At 39.7% G+C, this 27,915-nt stretch overlaps 1 protein-coding gene across 1 annotated transcript in view; it reads left to right on the forward strand.

Annotated features, from left to right (window-relative positions):
- The window catches only part of plcb2 (phospholipase C beta 2), a 63,514-nt gene that overhangs the window by 17,241 nt on the left and 18,358 nt on the right, over nt 1-27,915 (forward strand). The window contains exons 4-21 of the mRNA XM_016995929.2: nt 338-478; nt 2,747-2,826; nt 4,786-4,839; nt 4,938-5,013; nt 5,956-6,056; nt 6,192-6,358; nt 6,606-6,752; nt 8,409-8,566; nt 11,130-11,212; nt 12,107-12,191; nt 12,354-12,525; nt 14,220-14,311; nt 15,280-15,376; nt 19,472-19,556; nt 21,344-21,468; nt 24,075-24,229; nt 25,412-25,576; nt 26,980-27,079. Of these exons, the coding sequence (XP_016851418.1) occupies nt 338-478; nt 2,747-2,826; nt 4,786-4,839; nt 4,938-5,013; nt 5,956-6,056; nt 6,192-6,358; nt 6,606-6,752; nt 8,409-8,566; nt 11,130-11,212; nt 12,107-12,191; nt 12,354-12,525; nt 14,220-14,311; nt 15,280-15,376; nt 19,472-19,556; nt 21,344-21,468; nt 24,075-24,229; nt 25,412-25,576; nt 26,980-27,079 (2,083 nt within the window). The remainder of the gene's footprint in view (nt 1-337; nt 479-2,746; nt 2,827-4,785; nt 4,840-4,937; nt 5,014-5,955; nt 6,057-6,191; nt 6,359-6,605; nt 6,753-8,408; nt 8,567-11,129; nt 11,213-12,106; nt 12,192-12,353; nt 12,526-14,219; nt 14,312-15,279; nt 15,377-19,471; nt 19,557-21,343; nt 21,469-24,074; nt 24,230-25,411; nt 25,577-26,979; nt 27,080-27,915) is intronic.

Genomic DNA, 27,915 nt, shown 5'->3' on the forward strand with positions numbered 1-27,915 from the left:
TCAGAAATCCCAACCAGCTTACCAGCTGTTAGGAACTGTGGGAGCTGAAGTCTGAAACACCTGGAGGCCTAAAGGTTGGGAACCATTGGCTTAATGTATCGTTGTTGTTGTTTTTTTCACTTTTGTGGAGGTGCCTCACTCCTACTCCCTGAAAAAGCGTGGTGCCAACTGTCATTATTTTTTTAAAATATAATTTAAGATGTTCTGTTCTTGAAGAAACAGACTTCCATGTTGAATTTCAAGCAAAAAATGCATTAATTATTGCTTTTTAAAGAGATAGTTTACTCTCACCTCTGCATTTAGTCTGAGAACACTAACATTTGCTTCCTCTTTGCAGAGCCAGAAGCTCCGAGAGGTTTTCAACTTGGATTTTCCAGAAAATAACTTCTTCCTCAAGACATTGACAGTCGTTTCTGGCCCTGATATGGTGGACCTTACCTTTCACAACTTTGTTTCCTATAAAGAAAACGTTGGAAAGGTATTAGGTGGGAGTGAGTGGGGCACTGTGAAGATTCTGGGTTCTCTCCAGGAGTGAAGGAAAGATTTTTCTAAGTATGAGCGGATGTTAATCACAGCTAGTTAATTTTGTTCTATTCCTCAGCAATTCTGCATGATACCACAAGAGTAGATAAATGGAAGCAGTTGTGATAGCTTGTTTCAAGTGTTGTATTAGATATGGTCAACTTGAGTTTTAATCTATGGTCTGTCATGATGGTTACTAGAGATTTTTGTGACACATCTCTTTTACTCTAACTTTATTTCACTGAGTGCTTGAGATGACCAAAACTTCATAACAATATGGCTGATTTAAGACATGTTGCTGTGGCATGCTAACACATCTTGTCTCCAGTTGATGTCCAAGCTTCACACCATTTCGGAGATCTTATAAGTGTGGCAGTAGTACATCTTAGTAGGCTTTTTTGTCCTATTAATATCCAAGCATACCAGCTGCTTCACACAAATTTTTTAAAAAATGATCACTTTGAGAATTAGCTCGATGGAAATAAGCACTCAGTTACTAATATTCATGATGAATTTTAATAAGGAATTAATTAGCTCATAAATAACAGACAGCCCTAGGCATATTAAACATATAAGACATAGGATCAAAAGAATTTGGTATAAATTAATGTGCCAGGATTCAAATATAGATATGTTAGCTTCAAAGGCATGTTTGATGTTTAAATTGAGTGCAATTCTATTTGGCAAGGTAGAATGCAGTCTCATGAGAATGGTACAGGGCCTGATTGGTTAAATAATGGTGTTATATTGGTTCAAATTAATCTGAGGCAACTAAAGATCCCAGCTGTTTAGCACCATTACCTAACCCAGTGGTTCTCAACCTGTGGGTCCCCAGGTGTTTTGGCCTACAACTCCCAAAAATCCCAGCCTGTCAGGACCCTGGCTGCAGAGCACCAATAACCTTACACAGAGGCCAGTCTCTATCTAATATCTTTATTAAAGAAATATATAAAGTCAATAAAAACAAGTGAAGAATATAGTTCAGAAGCAGACCTTTCAGATGAGGTCAAATATAGTCCAGAAATGTATTGTCCAATATAAAATATTAGAGTTCAAAGTTTTAATCCACTTGACCGAAACACACACTTTGTCAAGCAATAGTGTGGGGAAATAACAGAGTCTTTAAAGTCCAATGAAGCTTGACAACAAGGCTGGAAATAAACTTGATTCTTGACTAGATCCGTGACTGAAGACGAGGCAAACATGAAGCATGAAACAGAGTCCGTGGTAGAACCGTGAGACAGGGCAAGGCTTGAAGCTTGATCCGGGAAGCAAGGAACTGGGATTACGAAGTCCACACACGATCTCTCTCCTCAAGCTGATCAATTGACTCCGCAAAGAATCCCTCGCGCCAAACACCTATATTGGGTCTCGTTTTCCCGCCAACAGAACTCTTTCCCTAGAGAACGAGAAGCGAAACCCAACTCTGTCCAGATGCATGACTCCTTAGAATTTCCCAAGGGAAGCAGACCTAATCAGCCATTTGTTTGGCAGCGATTCTCAGGCTTCTCCGATTAGCCTCCCTGACTCCCCTATCTTTAGAATAATTTTCCCTCCTGGGAAACGGGGGGGAGTTCTGCCCAAGGCCTGTTTGGCTGAATTCTTGAGGGCAAACATCAACATCCTGCAGGTGAAGAGACTCCGGCTCTTGCTGAACCGGCGAAAACCCCATGTTTTCCTCTTCGTCTGCCACAATAGTACTAGGAACAGGACTACAAGGCCCATGAGTCATCACACAGCCAGTTTATCAGCTGTTATGATTTCTGGGAGGTGAAGGCCAAAACATCTGGGGATACACAGGTTGAGAACCACTGACCTAATCAATCAGGCCCTGTACCATTCTCATGTGACTGCATTCTAGCTTAATTATACATTCATTAAGATAGATTTACGTAAATAATCTGACTTTGAACATATTTACAGAGAAGTAAATATCATTGATTGCAGTGAAGATATAGATGGGACTGTGGTTTTAAGAAAGGATAAGAAGGTCTAGGAATAATCATTGGTTCCATATTGAACAATTTCAGTTGTTCAATGGGGATTGAAAGGTTAGAGACTCAAATTGTTTTGAACTCGTTTTCAGAATCTGCTACTAGCATGACTAGTAAATAAGAGATTTTGAGATGAAGTCCAAATATCATTTCCCCAAACTCTATGAAAAAGTGAGTGTTCCACAAAACAAGTTTCCATTCTTTGCATTTTTATTTTTCCCCCTCTTTAGGATTGGGCAGATGATATTATGGCCATTGTTAGGAACCCATTTACATACAATGCTTCTCGCTACACGTTCCTGGAGAAAATGTAAGTTAGTAATTGCCTAATTTTTTAATGTCCTAGCTCATTCTGATATCGGCTTCTGATTATGACAGAAATTGAGCCAAACAGCTATATGAGGGGAGTTACAGCATTTGCAAAATTGCTAGCCTGCCTTTCATTAATAAGTAGGCAGAAAAACAGCTCACTAAAGACAGGACATCTCAGTATCTATAAATAATCATGAAATGTTGCCAGTTGGCAAAGAAAGACAAGAGTTGCAGCATAAAATGTCCTCTTTGTTCTCTTGGACTTTGTAGCAGGGGATAAGGCTTGTGTGATGTTTCTGATGATGTTGTTGGACTGCAAATGCAATCGGTCTGGCTCGCAAGTAAACTCATCAGTGAGAGATACTGTGAGCTGAAGTCCAACAATTGAAAGGGTGCTCCAGAGCCTGGGAAAGTTTCTGTTCTGTGACTTGTAGTTTTAAAGGGATTTTTTTTCAAATCTATGGAACATACCTTGCCCTCCTTTGGCAATACAGCAACATGTATGAAGTGTAAAGTGTGAAGATGAGAATTCCTATTAGAAAGGTTTTTATGTTGCATCCTTCTGTTGCAGACCCGTGATTTTTTCTTTACATCCATTTTATATGGACAAGCCAAGGATAATTATAACAACAGGCAAAAACCTTGGAAATCAAAGGCTTATAGAAATGGGCGTGGTTCCCAATGCCCACTTCTATTTAGACAGGGCATTGGGATTAATGCCCAGTCAAAGTATGTTTATACGTTTTCTCAATTTTAATAAAGGAGGGTTATAACAGGTCAGGACATTTCATCGAGAAAATGATTGACTGATGTAAGATTTTTCACATTAGGAAGATTTTGGGACCAGAGAACATGAGTTTCAAGAAAAAGAGGTATAGGTTTTGGAGCAAGGATTTAGTCTTACAAAAAAATCTTGAAATGTGAACATACATCAAAAATGGGGAAAACTGTCATAATCCCATTCATCAGAGAGAGAAAACCCTTTTGAAAAATCAATTCCAGTATGATAGAGTGAAATTAGTTAAATTTTATATCCATACTTTGGAATAGAAGTGAGCAGAGATGAGCACAATAGCAGTAAACAATTAAATTCAGAAGCCTTGTGTATGAGAAAGATGTCCTTTATTATAGTGATAGCAGATAAAAGGCCTAAATGCTCCAAAAGTAACAGATCCCATCTGGTCTTGGAAGCTAACTGGGGTAATCTATGGTTAGTATTTGGAAGGGAGACCACCAATGAATACTAGGTGCTGTAGACTATGGCTGGATCTACCCTGTCCTGTATCCCAAGATTTGATCCCAGATTGCTTATCCTAGATTATATAGCAGTGGAGACTCATATAATCCAATTCAAAGCAGATAATCTGGGATCAAATCCTGGGATATAAGGCAGTGTAGATCCACCCATAATTTCAAAAGTTGGAACTAGAAGAACCACCTCTGACTATTCCTTGCCTAAGAAAACCATATAAAATTCATAGATCACTATAAATCAACAGCCAACTCGAAGACACAGACATTCAATAAATCCCTTCTCCCTCCCTCATACCTTGCCTGCTGTTGTAATTACTACAACGAGAAGTACTCATCAGTAGTCTTGATAGCTTTAGTAGGGGTTATCAGCAAACTGGCAATATTTCATAAACCAATTTCATTTCTGTTCATACACCAATGGTTTCCATTTCCATTCATGGTTTCCAATGATTGCAAATGCTATGACTCTGTGGAATTTAACAATTTCCTCAAACAGTTTTTGAATTTAAATTCAGCCTGTAGTCTAACAACACTAATAATTCATCGGTAGCTTTTCAAAAATAGCTCTCCCTGAGCTCTGAACAGTAATCAATAGATCTAAATAGCAATTTTGTAATTCCCACTTGGTGCCACTCTTCTCTCTTTCCCCTCTTTCTTCTTACCTTTGTGAGTCGCAAGGTCAATGTTTTGATATTTTCTGCAGACTAGTGAAGCTGAAGATGCAGCTGAACACTGAGGGGAAAATTCCTGTCAGAAAGTAAGTCTCACTTTTAATCCATATTTAGAACAACAATCTATTAGGAAGTATTTTTTCAGTAGTTCTGCCTATTACCAGTTGTCTTCTTTCTTTCCCAGTATTTTTCAAATGTTTCCTGCAGACCGAAAAAGAGTAGAGGAAGCTTTAACTGCTTGCCACCTTCCGAAAGGAAAGGTGAGTAGCCTCTCAGCTGTATAGTCCAGATTTTATCCTTGAACAAATTATTGTTGAAACTCTATCACATTTTCTAAACAATACTGGAAGTTGTAGGTTGATAAAGCTGATCAGCATTCCAGAGTGCAGCAAAATTTCTTCCTTGGATGATAATTCATAGATTTTGCCACCCAGCACGTGCACTGAAGAAAGATAGTCCAAAAAAGTTACTTTTCCAATTCAGGAATGCTTTTCCATATCACAGAACTGCACAATTACCTCATTGCATTACAAGCAATAGCTGTTGAAATCTCCGCTTCCACCCAACAATTAAAGGTACACAACAGATACGAGGCAATCTTTAATTATCCTTCAACAACACAGTAGCAGGAAATCAAATTGATAGGCCCATATCTCAACTGACCCCACAGTCCCCATCTACACTGTAGAATAAATGCAGTTTGACACTTTAACTATCATAACACAATGCTGTGGAATAGTTGGAGTGTAATTTGGTGAGGCTCCAACACTCTTTGGCAGAGAATGCTAAGGACTTTGTAAAATGCAACTGAGGTGATTCCAAAATATTAAGCCACTGCAGTCAAAGTGGCTTCAAACTGCACTAATTCAAAGTCTATTAGCTTTTTTCACATGCTCATCATAACTGCCCCCAGTGGCGAGTGGGTTAAACCCTTGTGCCGGCAGGACTGCTGACTTAAAGGTTGCCGGTTCGAATCCAAACCGAAGAGAGAGAGTGCAGATGAATTCCCTCTATCAGCTCCAGCTCCATAAGGGCACATGAAAGAAGCCTCCCACAAGGATGGTAAAAACATCAAAACATCCGGGTGTCCCCTGGGCAATGTCCTTGCAGACGGCCAATTCTCTCACACCAGAAGAGACTTGCAGTTTCTCAAGTCACTCCTGACATGGAAAAAAAATCATAACTTGCCCTTTTGTTTCCAGAATGAGGGCATCAATCCAGAAGACTTCCCTGAGGCAGTGTACAAAACATTCTTGATGAACTTGTGTCCTCGGCCAGAAATTGATGAAATATTTACTTCACAGTAAGCCTCCTTTCTTCTTTACAGATAATGGCATCTTACAGATAAAGCCTTCCACCATCAAAACTTTGCTCATTCTGGAACTTTCCAAGGATTTTCATCTTTCCCATTCCCTCTCCTTCCATTGTCTTTCCTCAGCCATTCAAAAGCCAAACCATACATGACGAAGGATCACTTGACACAATTTATCAACAAAAAGCAACGTGATTCCCACCTAAATGATGTGCTTTTCCCACCCGCAAAGCCAGAGCAAGTGCAGCGTCTCATAGAGAAATATGAGCCCAGTGGGATGAATGTTCAGAGAGGTGAGTCCTTTCCCCTCCAAATGAGTCCTTCTCGTCATGCAGAGAAACATCGCACTTTCCAGTTCTTGCCTAGGCCTTCAATAGTGGAAGAGACATAAAAGAGAATGATTATGCACTGTCTGCAGACATCTGTCTCTATCAACATCTGCAATGTCCAGTTCCAGGAGTGAATAAAATACTATAAAGGAACATCCAAGGAAATTTTCTTCAGGCCCTTGTCCAACAATAATATTGTTTTATTTTACAGGACAATTATCTCCCGAGGGAATGGTTTGGTTCCTGTGTGGTCCTGAAAACAGTATTGTATCTCAGGACAAACTGTTGCTGTACCAGGATATGAATCAGCCACTCTCTCACTACTTTATCAACTCATCCCACAACACCTATCTAACAGGTGTGTATCCCTACAAAAACATGCCCATATTTCACTATGAGAGGCTAATTATTGGGCCAACGTGCCTTGCCCAGCAACCCTAACTTGAAAGGAAGACCAGTAGGGCATCTTGTATTGGTATTGGACATGATACAGAGATAAGTGAAACAATAACTGATTATTTTTGGCTGCATGTTTGTGTTGTTAGTATTATATTTTACAATACATTTATATTTTATAATGTTAGGAATGTAACTTATTGTTTGAAGGATGTATTTTGATATAGGCCAAGGAAGGGCAAATTTTGTTCTTCTGGATACTGCTGGACACTTCTTAGCATTGGCTCTGCTGGGTCAGGCTGTTGGAGCTGAAGTCCAACAATTTGTATATATCTGATATAGGTTGAAGTCCTACTTACCTATATGGACAGAAATGTTATCCAAGCTGCAATGAAGAAGGATTAGATAAAAATCTAATAACCAATTATAAATAGGAAAACTGTGTAATTATTCTGCTGCCTATCCATCTTGGGTTTTTCTGTTTCTAACCCCAGTGGTCCCTGAGGTAGGAGACTTTTTGATAGTGAGTGAGTACAGCATGACCAAAAATGGTCAGGGGTGCTATAGTAATTACTTCAATACTCTAGTGAAATAGCCTCTATTATTGTTGTTGTTATTTATTTCTTGCATTTATCTCACACCCTTCACCAAATGAGTGAAGTGGGCCACTCATTTCGTTAAGTTACCCAGAAAACATTCCTGTGAGGTAGACCTGGTTCAGACCCGCTGAGCATGACCAGTCAGTGAGTTCTGCAGCTTGGACGAGACTGGATTCCAGATCTGCTGAGTCCCAGCCCAACATTTAATTACTATACCCATTAGTTATGTTCCAATTAGCAATTGTTTTTGCATATTTTGTAGAGAATTGTGTTGATGTCTTTGAAACATCATTCCTCCCCTGTATGGAAACAATGTTTTTTTTAAAAAAATCGGTGTGAAAGCAGTGTTTTTAATTAGTATCATGTATGAATGGAAGATGGAACCCCCGGTGGCACAGTGGGTTAAACCATCTAGCTGTTGAACCGATAGGTCAGCCGTTCGAATCCGGGGAGCGAGATGACCTCCTGGTATTAGCCCCTGCTCTTGCCAACCTAGCAGTTCAAAAACATGCAAATGTGAGTAGACTAATAGGTACTGCTCTGGCGGGAAGGTAATGGTGCTCCATACAGTCGCACTGGCCACATGACCTTGGAGGTGTCTATGGACAATGCTGGCTCTATGGCTTAGAAATGGAGATGAGCACCAACCCCCAGAGTCGGACACGACTAGACTTAATGTCAGGAATGGAAAAGGAGAGGGGCAACAGTTTTGTGGCAGAATGTGCTTAGCATCCCAACAGTCTCTCCTGTTCTGCCCTCACCTTGTCAAGTTAAAAATATTCAAGTGGCAAACTGTGAGAAATACACTAGAGGCTGAAGAGCCACTGCCAGTCAGAGTAGACAGCAATGGGTTAGTTGTGCCAGTTGTCTGATCAGTTTTGAAGTAATTCCCTATGTTCTTCTGTATTTAAAATATTTGTGTACCCGAATGTCAGTTTCCATTCTCATGTTCAACATGCATAGAGAAAATACAGATGCAGATACAACAGATTTCATTTTTCTTCTATGCTTTTTTTAAGCTGGCCAATTTTCAGGGATTTCATCTCCTGAAATGTATCGCCAGACTCTCTTGGCTGGTTGCCGCTGTGTGGAACTGGATTGCTGGAAGGGCCGCCCTCCAGACGAGGAGCCCATCATCACCCATGGATTCACCATGACAACGGAAATATTCTTCAAGGTACAGGACTTTCTCAGGAGGTTATTTTTTCATTGTTTTTTTAATTTGTTCATTTCCATTTTTTGTTTTACTTTCTAATACCTTTTCAAGTGTGTCTTGTGATTTTCAGAACACAAATTGAAAGTTCTTCACCCAAATAGTAAATATGTAATGCTATCCTAAAAATGAAGATTAGGTGGGAACAACATAAAATGAAAAAGAGACAAACAATTCTGAATGAAAAAGGCTGGAAAAAATTGAATAGTTTCCATCCAGTTCAGAAATGTCTCTGACAGAGGGCTTTTCTAGATGCGATCATTTTGACTGATTTATGCCTCAATGTTATCTAACTATGTTTTTCCACCATGCAAGTGCAGCTACATCCTACATCCTACATTTTTTAAAAACCCTCAATAGTATGTCAACTCATTTTGGTTGATTTGGGAGCATATACTAATGATGTCACAGTTAGTCTTTTCAAAGTGTTATAATTTATGTAATGTGAAAGAGGCCTTGGTTGCAAGAGTCTCCCACACTATTTAATACCTAAAAAAACCTTCAGTTTCCAAAACCAGAGATGAACTACTGAACCACTTTACCTTGGTGAGTCTTTGTGGTTTCCCAGAGTCCTGGAGCAAAATATTGATCTCCAGACCCACCACAGGTCCTCACACTGAACTATACATGTGTTACTATCATGTGTAAATTGATCTTCCCCTTTGGCTGCTTTTTGGTTGATGTGATTCCTCATGTTCAGTGAGGCCACCTTGCAGTCAGCATAATTGCAGCAGACCAACCCCCCCCCCCCCCAGCTTTTATCCTTTTCAATTATTTTAGTATTTAGCAATGTTTGTCATATTTAAACATTTCTGCATCATGTGACATCACACCCTTATGCAACACTGTACAATTTGCAGAGCAGATAAAAGCTAGGGTACTTTACCAGAGCTCTGATTGCAGGGCAAGATTGCTGGGCACCACAACAGTGAACCTCACAAAAGAACTATGAGCCATTAGCACAGCGTGCACTGTTCACTGGAGCTTATATAATGTATGGATCCTCCCTTCGCGCCAAAGGACCAGTGGGCGGAGGAGGAGGCGATTCTTTCCACTGTGGCTCTTTTGAAATACAGATCAAGCACAGAGACACAGTAGGAGCCTCCCATGACTATTATCTGCTTGCTCAATTAGAAAGAGTTGTAGAAAATAATATGAAGGCCTAAACCATGTTAATCCCCGGTAAAGTTCCACTGACTTCACTGAAACAGCATATCAAGGCTCAGTTTTCGGGAGGAAAGACTTATGTGCTGTTGTACAATACTAGGCTGCACACCTGCATGGTTCCATGGGATAAAAAGAAGCAAGAGAAAGAAGGGATTACAGTAAGCACCGTCACCTGTCAATTACAAGTGCTGAGGGAGAAGAGGGAAAGAAGAAAGTAAGTTATGCATGGAGGAATAGCAGGCTTGCAAAAATTTTATTTCAAAATAAATCTCTAAAGCCACAAGCAGATATATTGGGTTTGCTTTGTTAATATTAGAAATGTCATTTGCCTAAGGTCTTCCAGTTTCAATAGCTGAGATTCAAACCCTGGCCTCTAGAATCATAGTCCAACTTTTAGACCACCACACCATACTGGCTCTTGCATAATCCTTCAACGGCTGAAAACAGCAATAGCAATAGCCAAGCAATGTCATGCAAACTAGCAGAGACTGCAGCAGTTGGCTTTTGGCACAGATTATACCCTGCCTTTCCTCTTGCGACTGCTGAGTTGAATACAGTAAAAACCATATTTGCACATTGCACTCAGTTTACAGCAGTAGAAGTAGACTGAGTACAAAGGGAGAAAGTGGAAGAAAGAGAGGGTTGTTGTATGTCTTTCGGGCTGTGTGACCATGTTCCAGAAGTATTCTCTCCTGACGTTTCACCCATATCTATGGCAGGCATCCTCAGAGGCTGTATGTCATGCCACAGAGCCTCTGAGGATGCCTGCCATAGATGTGGGTGAAACGTCAGGAGAGAATACTTCGGGAACATGGTGATCCCGGCCATGAAAGCCTTCGACAACACATGGAAGAAAGAGACACTGATGGAAAATCAGCTTTAAAAGTGGGAGGAAAGAGGATTAATCTAGACTGTCCCTGCTAAATCAGGACAGTTGAAACATATGTATGTCCCAAAATGTTGCTCTTGGTATATGTTGGTCTGTATCATTCACACTTAAAGCATTTTAAATGTAAATATACCAAACATAAAGTATGAATTAATTGATATATGCTTGGGTTGTGACTAGTCACATTTCTCTGCAGAGCATATATTCAGTTTTTCAGGAGAATAAAAGATCCCTTAAAGTGTTTAAAAAAATGTAAATATGAAGAAACAGAAATCACTCATATTAGTCCTACTCTGACTTCTCTGGATAGTTGACACAGAAGGTCGGAACTGGACATGTGAAAACTTGCATCACCATAGATTTCCCACAGAAATTGGAAATACAGATTTTGAAACTGGATTAACAACCAAAAATAAGATGTTTCTTGGCACTGAATTTACCAAAGTGCTTTCTCTTTCTCCCCACTTGCAGGATGCAATTGAGGCTATTGCAGAAAGTGCTTTCAAAACATCTCCCTATCCAGTGATCCTGTCTTTTGAAAACCATGTGGACTCGTAAGCATTAAGTATTTCTGAGTTTGAGTGTGTGAGAGTAGACTTAGAAATGCATTCAGTCAAGATAGGGTCATGCCTTAATGGGGTCCTATTACTATCCTTCTTGAGGCAAATATTTGCAATGAGAGAAAGTGAACTCCAAGCTTTCCCCATTCACTAATGTGAGAGGGGTGCAAGACCCACTATAATAGTGGAAAACTGCTACAAAATTTAACTATAGAGTTACATTGGAGCACCTAGAGATTCCCAGAAATAATAAACCAAACAAATAATCAAATCAACAAAAGTTAAACTCACAGTTGTAGAAGCCTAACATTAGTGCATGGATTATGGCCAATCTACAATTAATGCTGGCTAAACTATCCCATAGAAGGGGGGAAATGGGACAGCAAATCTACACTGGGATTCAGCACATATTATTTTGGAATACAAAAGGCATTGAATCCCTATGCTACCAATAGTTTCGGGTGTTTCGATAGTTTCTTTATAGTTCTGACAGAAGCTCAAAACAGATTCTCTACTTTACTGACTGGAACCTACCAGCCATTCCAGCTTATTCCAGTTCAACACATGCTTATTAGTGAAATAAAATTATGGTCAATGTGAGCCTGGTGATAATATTTAGTCCAAATTAATGTTTTAAAATTAACTAGAAGAAACAGCACCTTGTTTTAACTCTAATAATTTAATGTATATTGTTAGATTGTTTTGCAGTGCATATGTATGGAGGCAGAAAGTTATACCAAAATATTAATTTGGATCTATACCAGCTCTGTTAAGAAGGGGATAAGAGACAGACAGGAACTTTGGAATATGGAATAAAGATATTGCCTACCTTTTCCACTAATACAAAGGCTTCCTTTTTCCATCTCTTCTTCCTTTATGTTCTTAAAGGCCTAAACAACAGGCTAAAATGGCTGAATACTGCAGAACGATATTTGGAGACATGCTACTGACAGAACCATTGGAAAAATATCCTGTAAGTGAACAAGTACCTTGAATTGCTGCACAGAATAAAGTCAACCAATAGTAGGTTGTAGGTGCTGTTGCCTTGGCCATCTAAGATGTGTCTGATGTGAGGAGTTACATAAAAGCAGTAAATTCTCCATCAACATCCATTTCTTTTCTTTTTGGGGAACAGCTAAAACCAGGCGTTCCCCTGCCAAGCCCCCAGGATTTAATGGGGAAAATCCTGATCAAGAACAAGAAGAACCAGTTTATACCTGGGGATAATCAGGACACATTGAAGAAAGGGAAGGATCCAGAAGATGAAGTGACAAATCAGCCTACTCCAATAGAGAGAGATGGCACAGGTACCACATTGTGAAGCAGAGGGAAGGGGAGCTCCTGGCCCTCTACCTAGTATTCCTATCATGCTTCACCTTTGGCCAGGCTTGCTGGGGGTGGTGGGAGTTGTAATTCTTCAAACCTAAAACCTTTGCCTTTGATGAAAATTCCAATTAGTTTGTAGTCAATTCTGAGAATTTTCTTTGACAGAAGTACAAATGAATTACTGTAGAAACAGAAGGATTTTTATAGTTCTCTCCTAAGAAATCTATTGCCTATTCATCTTCTTCATTTGGATAATATTCCTGTAAGCATACTCCCCCCACCCCATTCCCTTATTGTGGTCTGATGGGATTCTAGCATATTTATCTCTACTGAAACTGTACTGAGACTGAGGTCTATTTTCTGCTTCCTCTTTTATTTGAAAGCGGAAAAAAGGAAAGCAAAAGAGGGCTTTGCTGACTGAGAACCACCTCTAGATAGTGTTGGACTGCAACTTTCAGAAGACCTTACCACTCTATGCTGATGAGGAGCTTATGGGATGATGATGATGATGATGATGATGTTTATTTATACCCTGCTTTTTCCACAAGGAGACTCAAAGCTGCTTCAATATCAATCCAACATCAAAATATTCTCATCCCCAGGGAAACAAGAATTGAAGGAGATGGCATAAATAAGACCAAGGTCATCTGTGACTAACTTGTTGTAGAAAGCTTTGGTGACATATTAAGAATTTTCTTATGTCTCTTGTGAAAGCAGTTTGTGGCCCTCCACAACTGGATATCCCACATCTTTTACCACTGGTGCTGCTGGTTAGGGCTAATGGGACTTGCAGTTTAACAGCATCTAGGGAGTTATGAGTTGCCTGCCTTCCTCTTAAACAAGGGCAGAATAGCTACAGGACACTGCTGACTTTTAGTAGTGAGATCAATGCCACCTAATGACTAAATTATGTAAAGACACTGCCCACATACACCTTGAGGTGAAGAGCAGCCAGCATTTATTTCTATATCTGATGGCAAAAAAGCAAATACTGTATTCATGGCCTGAAAAAAAGACTGAAATACATTTGTATCTGGTGTATTGACACATGCAAATGATCAATTGATGCATGCACTTAATATTTGTTGTTTGTTTGTTTATATTCCACCTTTTTTGCAACCTTAGAACTCAAGGTGTCATACAAAAACTAAGCTCCCTTTTACACTGCCATATAAAATCCAGATTATCCTCTTTGAACTGGATTGTGTGGCAGTGCAGACTCATATAATCCAGTTCAAAGCAGATAATGTGGATTATCTACTTTGATAATCTGGATTATATGGCAGTGTAGAAGAGATACATATAAAAGTGAACATTATACTAAAGATGTGCTGTAATTGAACTCTCAATAGAATTAGAAACAATTAAAATAATTTTTTTATAAACCACAATATAGACAATGTAGGACTTTTTGAAAGACCTGCAAAAACAAGGGAGTCTTGATTTGCCTAAGAAAAGATAAAAAGGATAAGGAAAGTGCAAGTGTAGCTTCTCTAGGGATATAATTCCAAAGCCTGGGAGCAGTCACTGAGAAGGCCCCCTCCAGCATCCCATAGCAGATGCAGGAAAGGTGGAATGTTCCATCTGGAGGAATTTATGATCTCAAGAAAGTTGTGCCAGTAGATCTTCATAAGACCCTGTATGATCATACTGATTTCTGTTCTGGATCGTTAAGCCAATTCAGGTGAGGTGACTGAAGAGATTCCTGAAGAGGGAGAAATGGAAAAGTTGGATGAAGAAGAGATTAAAAAACTGCAGTCTGATGAGGTATGATTATTGCTCTTTTAGAATCACTGATCTTTTAGGGGGAAAAAATGAAACCAGAATGTACATATGGGTCTAACTTAGGTCAGCTTCATGAAACTCTTTAAGTGAGATTTGCAAGAGATGCTTCCTAGTGAGGTGGGGACTTTCCTGACCTCCTCAGGTGGTCAAGGTTGATGCATCACAATCTCAATCACAAATCACCGCAAGTAATTTGTGCCTAGCTAGCTGTTACATAAATAAAGGAAGTCTTCCTAAGGACCGTCTCCACAAATTCTGTGACTCAAAATAGGGTTGTGTGCCAGGGTTTCCCCAAACATATTATCCTATTCCCAGGAGTTTGTAGTCATCTCTTTCACCTAATAGGTATCTTTCAGGTGGTTGTTGCTATGTGCTTTCAAGTCATTTCCAACTTATCACAACCCCGAGGCAAATTTATCACTGTTTTTGTCAAGATTTCTTCAAAGGAGGACCTTTGCCATTTTCTATGGTTGAGAGAGTGTGACTTGCCCAAGATCACCTAATCTTGGTTTCCGAAGTCATATTCCAATGCTCAATTTCTTATACCATGCTGGCTCCTCTTTAAGGTTGTACACCATCAACAGGTGCAACAACAATCATTACCAATAGTCAGGCAGATAGATAATGACTGAGATCATGCATCATTCATCTACCAGTGCTACTAGATGCCCTCCCTGTCCATCCCTTACCTCTCCTGGTGGTGGGACACATCAGCTTGGCAAGGAAATAATGCAGGAAACAGAAAGCAGCTAGCTATGCTCAGCAGCTGGCTGAAGGACAACACAACATCTTCAAAGTCTAAGTGAGTGGGGGAAGATATGAAGATATGTCTAGAGGACCCAACTCTATGCAGGGTCTCAGCTACTCTCTGTGTGTAAGTGTGTTTTTGAACAACCTTTGTGTGTTTTTCTCCGAGTTCCTTTTCATCTGCCTGTCTTGATTTTGCTTAGGGTACTGCAGGACTGGAAGTTACAGCTTATGAAGAAATGTCCAGCTTGGTTAATTATATCCAGCCCATCAAATTTGAGTCTTTTGAAATCTCATCACGTAAGGGGATTTTTTTCTTCCTAAAAAGCCATTAAATGAATTGTTTTGAAGTGAATAAAGTAAGCCTTAGAAATGCTGTGCTTAGAAATTTTGAAGCACTGTTATCTTCTTGCTCCCTTTCCTAGGGACCTGATTTTACCGCATATACTTTTGAAAGTGGATATGCTGGAAAATGTAGCATTCAAGCACAAAATAAAGCCACGAAACATCAGCTAGGGAGTGGAACTAAGTAATTTGCTGCATCTGTGATTTAGAACCAGCCTTGTTATTAGTCAGAGTGAGGCAATAAAATATCGTTCTTCCAAGCAGACACAATGTTAGAGGCTACCAGTATTAAAATTAAAATCTGGCTACCAGTATTAAAAAACTCTAAAATCAAAACAGTAGATGGGAACCAACACTCTGAGGGCAGAGGACAGCTAACGACTGAACAAAGGATGCCCCCAGGCAAGAGACAAAACCTTTCCAATGCTAATTAGAGTGATTAACTGAAACATTAATGCTGGCTTCCCAGTGACAAAGGACTCTTGCCACACCCTGGACTCTCCACAGATATATATATATTTTCCTTTCCTTGCCTAGTTTATCCATACCTCACAACCTCTGAGGATGCCTGCCATAGATGTGGGTGAAACGACAGGAGAGAATACTTCTGGAACATGGCCACACAGCCCGAAAGACATACAACAGCCCTGTGATCCCGGCCATGAAAGCCTTCGACAACACAATGTTAGAGGCTTTAGTCATCCCACATTATTACTTAATAAAATTTAGTCAGATCCATGCTTCTAGGAAAAGTAATAATCATGAAATAGACTGTAGATGAACCACAGCAAATTAGGATAAAAATGAGCCTTTATCAAGAAAAATAATCTTCCAACGATACTTGGCATGTGCAAAACCAGCTGATTTCATTCCCTTCGTCTGTGGAAACAAAGTTCAGCACATCCAAAGCCTTCATTTCATTGGTTTTTAAGGTTTCTGTTACCTCTTGAGACTAGTGGTGTCAGGTCTGCCTTTAATTCATACCCATAAGGTTCCACCAGTTTCAGAAACAATGCAGAAATTGAGTGGAAGTTGGCTGCCACATTATTCCAGATGTCTTGTGTCTGTATGACAAGATCTGAGTACCACAAGCCTTCAAAAGGAGGACAGATAGATGAAGAAGAGATGAACTGTGTAGGCTCTGAAGAAGAAAGGAAGAAGGGATGATGGCATGACTGGGGGCAGGGGATGCATTATGGAACATTTTGCAAGCCTTGGCATGTTGTGTATCATCTACCAGATTCAAGCAATTGCAAATGTCTTGCTTTTATGAGGTTACAACAGTGGTTAGCAATTGATTGATAGTGGTTTTCGCACAACGAAAATGTTTGCTCATTTGATGTTCTGTGGGCACCTCAGTGCTTCCTTATGCACTATTTGTGGGCTAACCGTCTTTAGGTAAAATCATCTTTATATCTGTATTCTTAAATATTTTTAAGTGTGTCAGTGAAGCATCGTGGACACTGACTTCTTTTTTTAATTAACATCTACCATTGCCATTACCATCTACCATTATTTTCTTATTTTTAATTAATGCTCTCAACAGATTGATCAAACAGAACAGAAAAGTCTGGAGACATAGTATTGGCAAAACCAGTCATTGGGCAAAATGAGGCAGCTATCTTGGATGTCAAGAAAAGGTGTCTACTTAGTTTGTCCAATATCTTACGTTGAGAGATGTACCATAATGTTTTGCAATGGCAGAACTGCAAAGTATCTCCACTTACTTTCCTGTAAGATTTCCTTTGCTCTTGCACTTCCCATAGCTATGTAGTGATCAGAGGAGAGTGGGAAAAGGTTGAGAAGCATCTATGTCAGTGATTCTTAATCTGTAGGTCCCTAGATGTTTTGGCCTACAACTCCCAGAAATCCCAGCCAGTTTACCAGGAATTCTGGGAGTTGGAGGCCAAACATCTGGAGACTCACAGGTTGAGAACCACTGATCTATGTAGTTATAGCCAGAAGCACCACGATGGCATCCTCTTCCAGGACCCCCTTGTAGTTATGAAAGATGCCCTCATCATTCTGCATCTGGCTATAGTTACATGCCCAGATGCTACTCAGTTATCCTCCACTCTCCATTGGCCACTGAGTGTCTGTAGGAGAAAGGTATCTGATAAGGGATTTCTTGTGGAAATAAAAGAAATAACCCTTACAGTGACCAAAACAAAAGGTATACACAGGTGCAGGTCGAACCTAAGCCTGTCATGATCAGAATGCCAGCTCTTATTACTTTTACTTTAGAGACTGGCAAGAAAGGGCTTGATGGAATTCTGCTTCAAATACCAAAAATAAATGCCAGGTTTGTATATGATCCAGTTGGACTCAGGTGGATGAGATAATATAGGTTGCGCAGCTATAAGCAGTAAAGAATGGCTGTGGGTTTTATATTTCATCTAGAATCATAGGGTTGGAAGAGATCACAAGGACCATCCAGTTCAACCCCATTCTGCCATGCAGGGAATATAGAATCCATCCTGACATATGATCTAGTCTGATTGAAAACCTCCAGAGAAGAAGACTTCACCATGTTCTGAGGCAGCATATTCCACTGCTGAATACATTTATTTTATTGTGTTTATTTCTATCCTATCTTTCTCCCAAAATTGGGACTTAATTTGGAAAAAAACCCAATACTGCTAAAGCATGCCAGAAGCGAACATTTAAGGGTAATTAAACTTTTTGCAGTATTAAAAATGTACACTTAAAAAGATAACATGCTGAATAGAACTTTTTAAAATGAGCACCCTTAGCTCATGTTTTAAAATTCTGTTTTAAAAACCCGCAATAATAAAAATGTCATATTACAGCATTAGGACAGCAAAGAGGAGGCCACACATACATTCTTGAGAAGGAAGTTCCAGAGTCTAGGAGCAGTCACTGAGGGCGCTTCCAGACAGGACGAAAACAGAGTTTTTAAAGGAAGAACAAAGAACATGTCCCCACACAATCCTGTAGGTCCCAGGATTTCTACCCCTCCATCCTCATAGCCCTCCTCTGTATTGGAACAAGATGGGAGTAGATGGGGAACATTTATTTATTTATTTATTTATTTATTTATTTATTTATTTATTTACAGTATTTATATTCCGCCTTTCTCACCCCGAAGGGGACTCAGGGCGGATCATATTACACGTATAAGGCAAACATTCAATGCCTTAACATAGAACAAAGACAAGACAAATGCAAGCTCCGAGCTAGCCTCGAACTCATGACCTCTTAGAGTAATTTGTTGCAGCTGTCTGCAGCTGGCTGCTCACCAGCCTGCGCCACAGCCTGGGCCATCTGGTAGAAGTTTTTTTTAAAAAATCACTCCGTTATGCACTGCACATGTGATTATCTTAATATAAATATAAGCAGATTCACATGTGCACATATGAGGTTCAGCACATAATAGTGATATTTTTCAAAAAAAAACACAAAAAAAACCAACCCTTTGGCCAGATTTCTCTTTTTCCCTAATTGTTTATTCAAGCTCTGTTTAATATTATAGAGTTTAAAATAAAGAGTTTCAGAGAGTTCTAATTGCTCTCAATTCGTGCTTCCTTTGAATCAGCTGTGTGTCCCTTTGACAGCCCAATCAGCTGATCAGCTGTTTCAGGCTTTTAAAAAGCAGACATGTGCTGGAGCAGTCTCCACAGAGGGGAGGGAAGGAAATCACGTATTTTTGGTGACTGTGGGGTTACACAGTAATAAGAGTATGCACATTTTTTGGCTGGAATGGGGGGAAAGGGGGAACCTTTTATCCTGTGTTTTTCAGCTGTTGCAGTGAATCAACACGCGTTTAGTGCTAACATCATGTTGCCACTACCCTTTTAACACAGGAAATATTGTGTTCTAGGTACTGTGTAGATGGACGCTGAGTGGCACAGTTGTTGGGAACATGAGATGAGACTTTCTCATGTTCTTCCCAGTATGTTGGCAGGTTCATATGAGGAGATACAATTTGCCAGTCAGCCTGGATCTGAGATATATAGGGCTTTATTGGTCATAACAAGCAGGTTGAACTGAATTATGAATACTGAGCATGCTTTGTTTTGCTTTTTCCAGAGAAGAACCGAAGTTATGTCGTGTCCTCCTTCACCGAGATGAAAGCTTATGAACTGCTGACCAAGTCACCCATCCAATTTGTTGAGTATCCTTTTTTACAGCACTTAATACCTACTAATATGTGCAGAAATTCACATCAACTATGTATGTACAATCCAAATGTCAGAGACAGAACGCCAGCAAGTAAAACAAAACTCAGTTTATTGAGGTTACAGAACTAAAAACGCCCGTAGGAAACAAAGAACAGGGCAAACACTTGACTTCAGTGTGATAAGTAACAAAAACAGCTCAGTTTGAGCTTAAACGGTTCAAAGGGACAAACCGGGTTAAACAGAAGTATAATCCGGATTAAATCAAAAGTGCTTACTTCAGCCTGGCAAACAATGCAAACAAAAGAGGATCAACAGGAGACAAAATGTAAACAACAGACTGGTGGCAGATTCCTCTCTGCTACTCAGAAACAGCAGGGGAATAAACCAGGCTTGTTTATTCCTTCCTGCAGTGAGCGAAAAGCGTGGTCGTAGTCAGGATTCAGTTTTAGGTTCAGCGGCCAACGATATCCAGGTCCAGGCACAGCAGTCAGGGTAACGGCAGTCAGCAGGGTCCCAATCCGGTCCAGAGGTCAATAGCCAAGCGTAGTCGTCTAGAAATCCAAAGGTCTCACCGATAGCCAGCAGAAGGGATAATCCGGAATCGAAGTCAGTCAGTCCAGCGTCAATTCAGTGCGAGTAGATATTGCCCGTCAAAAAGACGACGGAGGTCCAAGCTATCGAGATTAAACACAAGTTGCACAGAGAAAAACCCCGCACAGTTCCTCCCGCCGTCGATGCCCAGTGTCCTTGGTAAACTTACGTATCCAGTAACGAATCACACCCGTCTTCAGGAAGTTCCCCAACAAAAGCCCAAGCGTCCGTCCAGATTACCTTGCCCAACGCAATTAGACATTGGTCCCAAACCCCATTTTATCCCAGTTCAAGCTCATCATCGCTGTCAGCTGCCATCCCAATTCCAGGCGCCCCAACATCATCATCCTCATCAGAGCTTAAGCACCTTTGACTATGCCCCACAGCATCCCCAGCTGTGGATCCCGCTCCATCCCTCCAGCCAGTCCATGGGTCTGATCCTGCAACCCGCCAATCACCTCCCATGCTTTCATTGCCTGTTTCCCCAACTCCCAAATCCTCTCTCACACGAGTCCATTCCATGTCGTCCTCCTCCGAGCTGGCCATCTCTTCCTCCAAACCCTGAGAAAAACCCTCAAATGAGTCCTCATCTGTCGGGTCTGTAAACAAATCCCGGAGCCGTTTTCTTTCACGCTCCTCGAAAGAGTCTGACTCTCGAGGAGTCTTATGACCCCTTCTTCTATTACCGGAGCCCGAAGGCTCAACCATAACACGAAATGTGTACTTTTGGGTGGGGAATAGTGTGATCTCCCTCTCTCTTACACAGACATACACACACATGCTAAGTAAGATCTACATATAACAATATCGCCTAGAAACCTACACAATACAAATAACATTTAAAAAATTAAAAACTCCCTATTACTCACATTAAATACAGACTAACTACTATAATCTAAAATAAAATATATCAAAAACAGAAAATAAAATTTAATAATTAAAAAGCAGTAGAACTAAAAACAGAAAAAAATAGTTGGAACAGTTGACTTCTTTCTTACTGATAGTATCTGTGAAATCCTGTTTCTGCTAAATGCATGTGTTTCTCCCCCCTTCTGTCATTTCATGTATATAACTTTCAGTCTCACAAATGAAATTTCAGTATGAACTGTTTCCACCCAAAACTGGTCAGCTGCTCCCAGGGCATATGCCCTATGATACCCCTCGGTTTTGTACTTAAAAAATAATCCAGCTATAACAAAAGGCAGATGAGTCGGATTTATCCCAAGGGGACCCGAATGGACTCTTCTAACTACATGCCACAGATGTTCTGGAATGTTGGCTGCCAAATGGTGGCTTTAAACTTCCAGACAACAGGTGAGTGTACTTGTTTGTGCTCACACAGGATAATTAATTTTCTAACACATGCATCTTTTGCATAAATTTCCCAGTGCTGATTTCCTGTCTGTCTCTGTTTGGCTTTTCCTTTTATTCTTTCTTTTATAGTCTATTTATTGTAATGATGTTTCTCTATTGGTTGTTCCTCTGTGGCAGATAGTTGTAACTTGTTACAGTGTTCACTAAGGTTGCATACTACTTTTTTATTCCCTGTTGCTTTAAAAAGAGGACCACTTAAGATCTATTAAGAGAATATTATGAACCTGGGACTCAACCCTTCTTATGACTAGAAGTTCAGGGAAAATAGATAAGCAGAAGGCAGCAGAATCAGGAATTTCAGAAAACTGATATGTCAAACAGAATTATGAAATAAACAAGGAGAAAGACAAGTGAACTAGCATTGGAGTAAACAGGATGAAGAGTAAAGGGACAGAACATTGTGTACTTGGAGCAATAAATAGGACCACAATGTAATTTGGAGAGGGCTAAGCTTAAATGTCTCCTGTTATGGAATAGAGTAAGCAGATACAACAATCCATGATTTCTATTCAGCTGTATTTTTCTAATGGGGGACATGGGATTTTCTGCAATTATTAGTGCTAAGGCAGCAATTCACCTTACCTACAGCGATTTCCTTTATTGTGTTGGTGCCCATGACCCCGCCAGATAGTTATTACGATACTAATAAAGCCAAATAGAGCTCTCCCACTTCTGTGTCAGGCCCCATCTACACTGCCAGATAAAATCCAGATTATCAACTTTGAATTGGATAATATGGCAGTGTTCTTCTTCATTCACGCAGTCATTTCCGACTCTTCGTGACCTCATGGACCAGTCCACGCCAGAGCTCCCTGTCAGCCGTCGCCTCCCCCAGTTCCTTCAAGGTCAAGCCAGTCACTTCAAGGATACCATCCATCCATCTCGCCCTTTGTCGGCCTCTCTTCCTTTTTCCTTCCATTTCCCCCAGCATCGTGATCTTTTCCAAGCTTTCCTGTCTTCTCATGATGTGGTCAAAATACTTCATCTTTGCCTCTAATATCCTTCCTTCCAGTGAGCAGCTGGGCATTATTTCCTGGAGGATGGGCTGTTTGGATCTTCTTGCAGCCCAAGGCACTCTCAGCATTTTCCTCCGGCACCAGAGTTCAAAAGCGTCTATCTTCCTTCGCTCAGCCTTCCTTATGATCCAGCTCTCACAACCATAGGTTACTATGGGGAATACCATTGCTTTAACTATGCGGACATTCGTTGCCAGTGTGATGTCTCTGCTTTTCACTATTTTATCGAGGTTGGCCATTGTTCTCCTCCCAAGAAGTAGACGTCTTCTGATTTCCTGGCTGCAGTCTGCATCTGCAGTGATCTTCGTGCCTAAAAATATAAAGTCTGTCACTGCCTCCAGGTTTTCTCCCTCTATTTGCCAGTTATCTATCTGTCTGGATGCCATAATCATGGTTTTCTTGATGTTTAACTGCAGCCTGGCTTTTGCACTTTCTTCTTTCACCTTGGTGATAAGGCTCCTCAGTGTAGACTCATATAAAGGCTCCGCAGTGTAGATTCATATAATCCAGTTCAAATTAGATAATGTGGATTATCTGCTTTGATAATCTGGATTATATGGCAGTGTAGATGGCCTCATAATGTTGTGAGGCTATACAGAAATTTGTATGTCTTTTTTTTACATTTCCCCCATTCCTCAAGGAATTTGTGTTCATTTGAAATTATTTTAATCTGTAGATAAAAAGTCTGTGACATTTTCCAAATACGGGCTTAATTGTGTACATTTCTAAAATGTATGGGTGCTTTTGTATTCGTTGCATCTGAGGAAAGGTGCATTTCAGACTGTTTTTGGTCTTGAGGGGGTGGAATACATTTTTTCATATAGAAATAGATAGAAATGGAAGCAAGTTAATGCATAAATGGAATAAAAGGATGGAACAAGGGTATTCATAAAAAGAAGCATACTTTTAAAACCTTACCAAAACAATAACAGAAGGGAGTAATTTCCCTGTCATTTTTAGTTTTTCATTATCTTAATGCATGATCTCTATCCAGAAAGCTGTCAACATCTCAGGGATACTTGGCTAATGAAGAATACGTTAATATTTCTGTTTAGGAAAGGGCACATTATGCCTTTCTTCTTAATGATTCTTATCATACAACCCACACATCTTCTTTCCCTGAGATAGCCCTTTGTGCCATTATCGTACACAATGGAACTTATCCTTTTTCCTCTGCAAAAGTAGCATTGGTATAGGCAAGTCCTTCTTAGCAAAGCATCCCTGAATCTGTGCATCTGCTGAAGTAACTTGTTATCTGGAAAAGTTAATGCCACAATGATTCAGCTAGATGGACCTGATATACATATTTTCCTGGAAGTAAATCTCATTGATTTCAGTGAGGTTTATTTCTAAATTTACTATTACTACTTAAACAAAGCATTTGGAGCTGATGAAACTGGATCCAGTGGTTAAAGAGTGTGTATTGTTTAGGAGATAAAATGACCAGTTGCTCCCTGAAAGCAGATAGAAAGCAGATATATTTTTACCAACTTTGTGTACTTCTTCTTTGTTGGGCTGTTCTCTCCACAGATGCCCCCATGCAGCAGAACATGGCTCTCTTTGAATACAATGGACAGAGTGGCTATCTCCTCAAACATGACTTCATGCGTCGCCCTGATAAGCAATTTGATCCTTTCTCTGTGGACCGCATTGATGTGGTGGTGGCAAGCACGCTGTCAATAACGGTGAGTCACAATCACCAGGTTGCATCGGGACTTCAAGATCTTTCACCAGGACTGTAGTATAAATACAAACACCACTGTGTTTATTTACCAAGGCTTGATGTACCCAGGGTCTTCATGGCTGAATAAAACTACAATGTCCTCCCCAGAAAATGATGAAAAATGTTATTTCTTTCAATGTCTAAATGTAGTGAGTGAATCACATGAGAAACAGGAAAAATCAGAAAGCACTTTGCTGAATCAGTTTGTCAGCAATAGAAAAGAGGAGATGGCACAAATATAACCTAAACAAGAAACAGATAGTTGATCTACACTTTTAGGCAAACCATCAAAATGTCATTTTTTCTGGGAACTGTGCCACTTCATTTCTAGTCAGGGTAAACATACCAGAAGGGTTACAACATAAAAAGTATAATCATATCAGACATTTGTGTGTACATCTTTTATGACAAAAGTAATATTTTTCAATGAAAGTGATATTTTCTGTTCTCTCTTTTTGTCACTTAGAAAATGATGTCCAATCATCATGGAAATAGTGCCAATGTGACAAAGCCAATCAACTCTGGCAATGTAATGATGTAACTAAGGATAAGTTAGTTCAATTCAGAGTGTAGGTCTTGCATTGCATTGTGCTCAGTTGTTGAAGTCCTTTTAAGTCCTTTCTTCCTGCAAATTCAAGTGTGCACATATAAGCTTTTTCAGCAGGGAAAATTATTCATGAAAACATCCTTTTTCTGGCCTAGTACTAGTTGAATCTACTTACACATAGCAATTTAGGGCATGAAGCTAAGCTAAGCTAGAACACATCTTTCTCACACGGCAGCATTTCCCTATCAAGTAGTATAAGCAATCGCTCATGTTATTCTGTCAGTTGCATTTTGAAGGACGTGTTTTTAAAACTTCATTCCCTAAAGCAGGACTGGGAAATATGTGGCCCTCCAGAAACAGAGGGGAAGTGCTCTCATTATTCCTAGTCAACAAAGTTGGGTGTGAGGAATTGTGAAAATTGCCATTCAATAACATGGAGAAGTCCCTGTTCCCCAGCCCTGCCAGAAAGTCATATAAAGGTGAAATGAAGCAAGTATCCATGAAGTAATTGGAAATGTTTGCAAATAGCATGGCTAAATGGATATTAGTGAAACGGGGCTTAAATCCTATGCTGTTCTTGTGTTTGTGTATTCTTAGATCATTTCTGGCCAGTTCCTCTCAGACCGTAGCGTGAGGTCATATGTGGAAGTGGAGTTATTTGGACTACCAGGTGACCCAAAAAGAAAATACAGAACCAAGCTGACCCCAAATGCCAACTCAATCAACCCTGTATGGAAGGAGGAGGCTTTTGTATTTGAAAAGGTAGCCACACGTAACTTAACATCTGTCTGTTCCAGTATCAGCTTTCAGCAGCTGAGATTGGCTTCTTCTACCAACCATCATAAATATAAGTATTAATTGAATGAGTGATAGGAATGTAAATTTATTTCATTGTACTGTTAGTGTCTTTGTTATGTGTAAGAATGTAAAAGTATTAACAATGCCTGGTGTTTATACAGCAGTATCCATCCATATTAGTAAACTGCCAATTAGATGCTCCAGGCATTATTTCAAAGGAAGTAACTAGTAAAACCACTTCTGAGCATTGCTTGCCTAAGGAAACCCTAAAAATTCATGGGGTCATCATAAATCAACAGAAGGCACAAACATATACATACATCTATATACTAGCCTCATCTTCAAAATAGGATGCATGGGAAGCTGCCTTATCTCAGAAAAGGTACTTGGTGGGTCTAAATTAGTGTTTACACTGACTGGCAGCATCTCTTCAGGATTAAGCTATTCCCAAGTTCTGGCTCGATTCTATGGTTCTGATTTTTATGTTTTGCTTCCAGTTATAACTCTACATGGGCTAACTAACAGAATGTAACAATGTATTTCTGAAGGTTTTTAGACATAAAATCAGATCAAATATTCTAAATATGTATCATGCTATATTTCCCAGGCCTGGGCAGTTTCCAATATGAAAAACATAAGCCCTTTCCCAATTCCAATCAGTGGCAGATAGACACACTTTCTCTTTGTTTTGAGTCCACCCCTCTTCCCAAAGCACAGTTTTATTACTATTGTTATTTTAAAATGTTGATGGTCCTAGAAAGCAACAGCAACAATTCTACATGAGATTTGCTATGATGAGCTTTAGAGTTGCTGGCCTTTTGTATTAAAATATCAAAGATTTGTGGTCCGCTTGCACACCACACTGGGACTAGTGACTCACTGTAAATGTGGTACTCATTAGCCTTTATGGGTAAAGTTTTATCATTTTATCATTTATCATCATTTTATCTGGCCTGAGAGAATTTCACTGCCAGGGCAACATTGTAAATGTAAGACTGTATAAATGTAACTAATTGCCCTTTGAAGGAAACCATAAGGCTAATGTGACCCTCAGTGAAAATGAATTTGACTCCTCTGTTGTAAAGAGACATTTAATTCTAATTTTGGTGCTAGAAAGATATGGGACACTTCTCAAAATTGAGATTGTTCTGTGTGCTCTGATATGTATTTAGAATTAATCAGGTCTCTTTTACTATGCATATAAATTAGCATTATGGAACAAGTGTAAGACCTAGTTTAGCCAGGTATTAACCATAATGCAGAATTAAAAAGAGTATATTTATAATAGGATCTGGAGAGGTGAATTTAGATATATTTTATTCAGTACTATCCCACTGAACGTTACTTTACCTGATTATATCTTCCAGATTTTGATGCCAGAGTTGGCTTCTCTCAGAATTGTAGCCTTGGAGGAAGGAGGAAAATTCATTGGTCACCGCATCATTCCTGTCACTGCTGCACATACTGGTGAGAACCAGGCTTTTATGTGGCCACTGAAAAATAACTGATGAGGTTATTTGGTTAACTAGTATTTTCTTCACATGAATCCTTACGACTTCGATCATGATGGCTATATGAAAAGGTCAGATCTATAGTACAGTAGAGTCTCGCTTATCCAACATAAACGGCCCGGCAGAATGTTGGATAAGTGAATAAGTTGGATAATAAGGAGGGATTAAGGAAAAGCCTATTAAACATCAAATTAGGTTATGATTGAACAAGTTAAGCACCAAAACATCATGTTAGACAACAAATTTGACAGAAAAAGTAGTTAAATATGCAGTAATGCTATGTAGTAATTACTGTATTTACGAATTTAGCACCAAAATATCACAATGTATTGAAAACATTGACTATAAAAATGCGTTGGATAATCCAGAACGTTGGATAAGCAAGTGTTGGATAAGTGAGACTCTACTGTATATAAAGCTTAAGATCTTATTCTTAAGTAAATGTGGTTTAGGAAGCATACAAAAGATATAAAAAAAATGCTCACATACAGTCAGCCCTCCACATGTGCAAGTTGAAACTCGACTGTAGTGTTACACTGGAGGACCTAGAAATTCTTAGAAACAGCACTTCTATAAAGATTTGTATGTCCTCCAGTATGATTCCAAGGTCATCTTCTAGAGGAAGGACCAGTATATATTCCCAGAGAGCTGTCCTTTTAGGTAAAACTTAGTGGGTTTTTTATTACTGTTTTTCTACTTTTACAAGGGTCTTGAGCCCCTAATCCTTGCAAACGTAGTGGGCTGATTGTACTCTCTGACACCCTTTCACTTGCCATTTTTGTGGAAGGCTCT

Source organism: Anolis carolinensis, chromosome 1 (genome assembly GCF_035594765.1).
Source record: "Anolis carolinensis isolate JA03-04 chromosome 1, rAnoCar3.1.pri, whole genome shotgun sequence".
Classification (NCBI taxonomy): Eukaryota; Metazoa; Chordata; class Lepidosauria; order Squamata; family Dactyloidae; genus Anolis; species Anolis carolinensis.